Here is a 6,825-nt window from a genome sequence, read left to right as displayed (position 1 = left end):
CAAAGGTTTGAGCACCTTTTTCAATCGATTTACTTGAGCCCCTTGCTGCGCTAGAAATCTTGTCTCATGAGTTGTGGGTGAGGCGAGAAACTCAAGGGATCGAGTTGATTGTGGGCTCCAGCCTCCCCACAACTCGTTGCATGACTGACTGGGAGCATGAGCTGTCCCCCCCAGTCGGCATTTCGGGCTGGCATTGGAGATTCAAACCTACGACTCCAAGTCTGTTGAAGCTATCCATAATTTGTTATGACGTCATGAGTTGAGTGCATTCAAGAGGCTGGCTATCTAGTAGGATGGTCATTGGTGTAGGGAGCCTCGAGAGTCGAGAGCCCAAGTTTGAAAAGGAACTGTGCGAGATCTTATTCCTCTCAGCTCTGGTCAAATTATACGGGCTGATGATTGCTCGAGTCAGAAGTGTGTCGTGTGTACTATAAAAGGGCATGGATATGACAAGTGCCGCATCTGCAAGTACTGAGATTAAGCCCACTACACAGTGTCACAGACACACACGCACCCACTCTCTCTCTCTCTCTCTCATATTGTTGTACGTATACTACGCACTACGCACACTCTCTCGAGTTTCTCACTCATATTTCTAAATTCTAATATTATGGGTAATCTCGTGCACAGTATGACGGTCTCCGTCCTCATCATTTTGGCGCTCGGCGCGTACTGTTCTCCACTGGTCCGCGGTATAAGTGGCAGCAGGCGCAGCTTACTTGCAGCCCACCCGCCCGCCAATCAAAACTTGACATTTGGCGAGCGCCAAGCCGAGTTCACCGCCTGGGTTGGTTACGTGGCCTTCAAGCACCGCAGCGCCAGCACTACGACCACTTCTTCTTCTACTACGTCGGTCGATAAGATTCAGGATGCCACGTCATCGTCGGCAGGAGGAGCAGTTCTGACGGTGGGCAAGAGCGGCCAGTACGGCACCGTCCAGGCTGCCGTGGACGCAGTGCCCAATCACAACAGCCAGCGTGTCACCATCCGCATCGCAGCGGGCACCTACACGTGAGAGCCCCAACTCTTAACGCTCCCCTTAATCCTTCTGGCAATATTATTCACTACCATTAGGTTGTCGCTTCGCATTTTCACCAGCAGCCTGGATTCGTATGGGCCATCACCCAGCTCGCCATGATAAAAAGATTAGATTTTCATTATCCCCAGGGACGTTGAGCCACACGCATATGGGGGCTACGAAGTTTGGAGACTCTATATTAGCCCAATTATAAGTAATTTGTGCTCCGCCATCATTATCCGGATAACCTGCAGTACCTTGGCACTCTTGCTGTCATAGTGCTCTACTGTTTTAATCCCGAGGCTATCGATTTAGTATAAGCTAGGGGTACTTCTTATCACAAGCGTTCTTCCGGTTTTAATCCGATTAGCCCTCACTACCATATTCTTTCTTCATCTCATCACTGTTTCACAAGCTGTTCAAATGAAACTAGCACTATTCCATTACAGGGTCATGAACCAATTAGCTGATGATGTCCGCCTCCGGTGGGGTTTCTGTTCCTGATGATCTTGCAGGGAGAAGGTGGTCATCCCAAGTACGAAACCGTATATCACGTTCATTGGTTCCGGCAGAGACGCCACGACTATTACTTGGGGTGACACTGCCTTGAGCAGCGGCAGCACATTCAAAAGTTCTAGCATGGCCATCAACGCCGATAATTTTATTGCACGTGATATTTCTTTCAGGGTAAGATGCATCTTAACAAAAAAATGTTGCTTGGAAGATATCCTATGGATAATCATGCTTGCGGCAACATGCTTGCTTGCTAACACATGCATCCTGATTTTTGAGTTACACCGCAGAACTCTGCTCCTGCTCCCACTCCAGGGGCGGTAGGCAAACAAGCAGTTGCCTTGCGTATATCGGGAGACAAGGCGTCGTTCTACAATTGTGGCTTCTACGGAGCACAGGACACTTTGTATGACCATGCTGGCAGACACTATTTCCAAGGTTGCTTCATTCAAGGATCCATTGACTTCATATTCGGAGATGGTCTATCTTACTATGAGGTAATCTCTAGTGCTAATAAGCATGACCTATTGGATCAAAGCCAACGCTAGGCTTTAAGAATACCTCCATTCAAGCATCAATTGATTAGAATACTCTTTACAACGTCCCAATGTCATAAGACTACCATCATGGATAATTAGCATATAAACCCACGACATTCTCATGGATTAATCCCTGAATAACTTTGAATAAATGGTGCATTCATGGGTAAAGTATGACACTTGGATTCTACAATATCCTCAGATTAAACATGTATTGCTTTAAAATTTACAGGGTTGTGAGTTGCATTCCATAGCTACCAGTTCAGGCTCCGTGACAGCACAAAACCGACAAAAGCCAGGAGAAAACACTGGCTTCTCATTTGTGAATTGCAAGATTACAGGGTCTGGCATGATCTACCTTGGAAGGGCATGGGGGCCTTATTCTCGAGTGGTCTTTCTCTACTCTTACATTGACAACATCATTGTGCCTACTGGATGGAATGATTTCGGAGATTCGAGCAATCAAAAGTGAGTCCCAGTGTGCACATATACACATACACACATGTAGGCATATGCACGCATGCACATGTGTACACACACACACATACACATTTGTATGCAGACACACACAAGCACAAACACACACACACACACACGTGTGTGCGTGCCTATGTGTGTAAAAAAAACTTCCCTACCCACAACACACATACCCCCACATAAATGAATCTTCTTGATAACTATCCTATTATCACATGCATTCATATGTATGTAGAGACACATACACATGCATGTTCATACACACACACACTCACACATCAACGTAATATGAGAATCCATGTAGTACTTAAACATTTAGTTTTCCAAATCGATTGAAATGAGATTATGACTAGATTTCATGTCAAAATCATAAAGTCACCTAGTTCTATCCCCAAGTGTTCAAGAATTTAGAATGTCAATTATTAAAATTCTGTGACCTACATATGTGGGTTGAAAGTCAACTTTCACACCTCACTTACATAGATGGAAAAAGAAATCGCAACAATGTAGTATGTAAGAAACCCTATAGAAATTGCTTTATTTTGTGCTACAAGAATATTATCGAACCTTCCTAGGTGTTGCCCACTTCAAAAGGTCAAAATTGCAAAAGCTAACATTTGTCAAGAAAGTTAAGGCCAAACCCAATATAAAATATTTTTGCTACTCTTAGCTTTCATGATCACCATCCAAGTGCAAAGCCGAGGTTTGTTATTGACATTTCATGCAAGTGCTTGAATACTTATCACACTGGTCATAATATTGGGTTGGAACTATATTTATGCCCTCTTTATGCCATTTGTGCTTGTGCTACTAGTTCAATAAACTAATCTTAATTAGTTTTTTCATGATATAGGACAGCCTTCTATGGAGAATATCAATGCTCTGGACCTGGGGCCAACACGAAGAATAGGGTTGCATGGTCTTACCAATTAACTGCTACACAAGCAGCTGCCTTTGCATCCCTAAGTTTTGTGGATGGACAATTGTGGGTCCAATCATAGAACTATAGCAATCACCTACAAGATTCAATTACAAAGTGTAGCATTATTTTAGGGGAATTCCAATTTGCCACCCTATTCAATCATACATTTTCCTTTTTGGACATATAGTATTGCTCCCCATATGTATCATGCCATAGATCATGTTTATACAAATTATACAAGTATGATAGTGAGAAATTTTTAGAGACATGCTCAACAAGATTCTCAACATCATTCTATCTATGAAACTTAAAAGTAGTTGTAGTGATCCAACAATTGGGTATATTATCTTGTCCATGTCAACCTAAGAAAAAAGTTCATTGATCATATCTATTTCTAAGTATCTAAGCATTTAAGGTTCCATTTTGTGCAAACTTATCATAGAATGGTGTGACAATACCACAAGTTAATTTAAATTAAGAACAAAAAACATAAATAAGCACTGTAATTTTGAGAAACTATAACAATAGTATCTATGCATTAGTTCAAGTATTTGATTAGTACTATACAACTATCTACTTTTTTTGTTGCTAGAACAAATGTGTAATGGATACATCTTTTGAGCCATCAAGATAAAATCATTGAGATTGTGGCTTAATTTTTAAAAGTAATGGGCTTTGTCTACTCCATACTCAAAAGCCTATTCTGAAACCATTTACACAACCTTGTACTAGAGTTCAAGCTAACAATTGAAGGAAAAACAATGACCCAAATTGAGTCCAAACATGAGCTACTTCCCTTTGCAATGGTACATCTCGATGCCACCTATGCACCATAATCAGCACATCAAACTCAATCATTCAAAAAAGGCTTGTTTACAAGGCTATGAGCTTGCCACCATGAGAAAGTTAGAGGTTTCATGCTTTGCCTTTTTTATCTTACAAGTATCTTTAGATGAACCCTTGTATGGACCAAATAAGATATGCAAATTAAATATGCTTAGTGCTCACATTACATATTAAAGAGTAAGAAGATACTCCAAGGGTTGACACCATTTTCTTTTAGCAATAACCATTCTTGTGGCCACAAGAATAAATCACACGTTAATTCAAAAGTTAAAACATATGTGCTAATTTGCATTGTACCTAAAATTTCATTGAATAATATACTGACACATGCTTTAACTTGGAATTTCCTAGTTTCAAAAATAATAATATTGCAAATTCATTCATGGCCCATGCTTAGGAGTGTAATGTATTAAATATGTTGAAGATAACACTGTCATTATTCTAAGTAATACAAGCCCATCTATTTTCTCTGGCACATTGCGGGCACTTAGATTCCCATGACTAGTGAACACATCAATTATATTATCATCCTCATTCATACATGTGGAAAAGAACCAAGTGCAAATTCAAAGACCATGGTAAGCACATAAAATGTTCAACAAAACATAAAAGCGTTTGAAATCACACTTGTAGGTAGACTTCATAGCACACTTGTAGGGTAGATGTCATACCCAAACCCCCTCCCTCCCTCCCCACCCCCCCCCCCCCCCCCCCGCCCCCGCCCGCATGCCATGTGCCCAAGGGAAAAGAAAATCTTCAAAAGATACCCCTATTGTGTGTGTTTAAGCACCTCTAAAGTGGCCCCTTGTATACATATATGAGGTGATTTTGGTATCCCCTTTTAATTGACTACTCTCTATATGTAACTTTTTTATCACACCCTCTAATGTAGAAGATTATGCATACAAGCATCCACTCAGTAGGTTAGAAACAAAATATATTCATTGATTAAATTGTGTGCTCAAGGTATATTTTAGCCCTAGTGCAAAGAAAGCAAAAAGAAAATGTAAAAAATAGGGCAAAGCAAAAAAATGTGTCTTGACTAAAGAAATCAGAGGAGAAAAGGCCAAAAGTGCAAGCATAACCTTAAAAGTTCAAGGCAAGTGCAAAAGAAGAAAGGCACATTTTAAATGCAAAGGTACACCCTAAATTTTTGTAAGAGTCTTGTGCAATTTGTAAATGTAAACGGGCATGGGCAAAGGTACAATGTATATAGGAAGGAAATAGAAAAAGAGGATCTAGGTTAAAATGGCCAATCATGTAAAAAAAGGGATGGGTGTCCAAAGGGGATTATGGCTTGTATAAAAGGCAAAAGGTGAATGAAAAAGCACATTCTTATGTGTAGCAAAAACTAGCTCTCCTCTTCTTCTTTTCCTTCTTGTTCTTGCTTGCTTGTGCTTGTGCATGAGAGAGGGAGTGTGAGGGAGTGAGGAAGTGAGTGTGAGAGTGAGAGACCATGGTGGAGAAGCTCTTCATCTTCTCCTCTCTTCTTTTCCTCTTCTCTTGTCTTGTGCGATAATGGAGCATGGAGCTTGGAGCTTGAGAATCAATCTTGCTTGAGCTTGCACCTTGGACTGTGGAGCTACCGGAATGCTTGAGGGAGGAGGCAACTCGATCGCGAGCTTGAAGGTAAGCTCACTAAATTGTAGGTGTGAGATTGTGCACGGCTATGTGAGAGGTAGCCATTGCACTTGGCTTGAAACACTCGAAACAATAAGTGGTTAGTGGGTCTTGGCAATTGAGGGTGAGCTCCCACATTTTTGTTCCATTTCTAGGACCAATGGATTCAAGCTTCAAGTGCTTGTGCACTCCGATCAAGTATTGAAGTAGGATTTTCCCTTGAGATAGGTAGGAAGCAAGGGATTTGAAGAGGTGTTCGGTCCCCTTTGCAAGTAAGTTTTTTGGTTTTTTGGATTTAGGTAAGTAGGTTGGATTAGTGCAAGTGGCTACTTGTGATTTGAATGCATTTAGGTAAGGAAAAAACAATGAAAAATGAGAAATACGCAGTAGGATTTTTGCTCTAATACAAGCCCAAAACATGAAAAAAAGAGGGAAAATAGAGCTTCAAGGCATTAAGATGGCAAAGAGAGAGAAGGGGGTTGTAAAAGACTAAGCAAAGAGGGATTTAAGAACCCAAGAGGGCAGGGGGAGAGCTCATTTGGCATTTGTGAGTTAAGAGAGAGAGATTGAGAGAGAGAGAGAGCTACAGGGTTGGAAACCATTTCCTACTTGTGTAGCAATCTTCATTGTCATGCCTCCGAGCCTCGAGGAAGCTTTGAGTATGTATTTATGTTGGATAATTGCTTCCAGGATCATAGTTGAGAGTTTGACCAAGGCCCTTGTAAGATTCGTCACGAGTTTTGTCATTATGGAACCTTCGACGCAATGCTTGCTCAGATGGATTTACAGTTATCCAAGTCCCGCTACAGCTCGAACAATCCGAGTCCTTAGTCCACTCAAATGAACCATACAAGTCCGAGTCCTAGACTCAGACTCAAACAATGACATTC

General features: G+C 41.3%; 1 protein-coding gene across 2 annotated transcripts; it reads left to right on the top strand.

The window, feature by feature from the left end:
* Nucleotides 1-478: 478 nt before the first annotated feature.
* LOC148023409 (putative pectinesterase 53) lies at nucleotides 479-3,726 on the top strand. 2 transcript variants are annotated; one of them, XM_087695221.1, is made up of 5 exons: nucleotides 479-1,011; nucleotides 1,534-1,705; nucleotides 1,822-2,028; nucleotides 2,303-2,538; nucleotides 3,406-3,726. In XM_087695221.1, the coding sequence occupies exons 1-5, from the start codon at nucleotides 611-613 to the stop codon at nucleotides 3,455-3,457; spliced, it is 1,068 nt and encodes a 355-aa protein (XP_087551347.1). In that variant the 5' UTR covers nucleotides 479-610; the 3' UTR covers nucleotides 3,458-3,726. The 2 variants fall into 2 exon arrangements, with proteins under 2 accessions (XP_087551347.1, XP_087551345.1); XM_087695219.1 differs by having other exon boundaries at nucleotides 3,401-3,726.
* The last annotated feature ends 3,099 nt before the right edge of the window (nucleotides 3,727-6,825 follow it).

This window comes from Lygodium microphyllum, chromosome 16, assembly GCF_053477565.2.
Source record: "Lygodium microphyllum isolate KBCC chromosome 16, Lygodium_microphyllum_v1.1.10, whole genome shotgun sequence".
Classification (NCBI taxonomy): domain Eukaryota; kingdom Viridiplantae; phylum Streptophyta; class Polypodiopsida; order Schizaeales; family Lygodiaceae; genus Lygodium; species Lygodium microphyllum.
Note: the sequence above shows the minus strand (reverse complement) of the source record. Positions and strands in the feature narration are given on the sequence as shown.

Bases quoted from the DNA above. Each gene is read 5' to 3' on its own strand.
- LOC148023409 (XM_087695219.1), top strand. From the start codon at position 611: ATGGGTAATCTCGTGCACAGTATGACGGTCTCCGTCCTCATCATTTTG. The intron at 1,012-1,533 runs GTGAGAGCCCCA...ATGATCTTGCAG, and splicing joins ATCGCAGCGGGCACCTACAC to GGAGAAGGTGGTCATCCCAA. The intron at 1,706-1,821 runs GTAAGATGCATC...GTTACACCGCAG, and splicing joins CACGTGATATTTCTTTCAGG to AACTCTGCTCCTGCTCCCAC.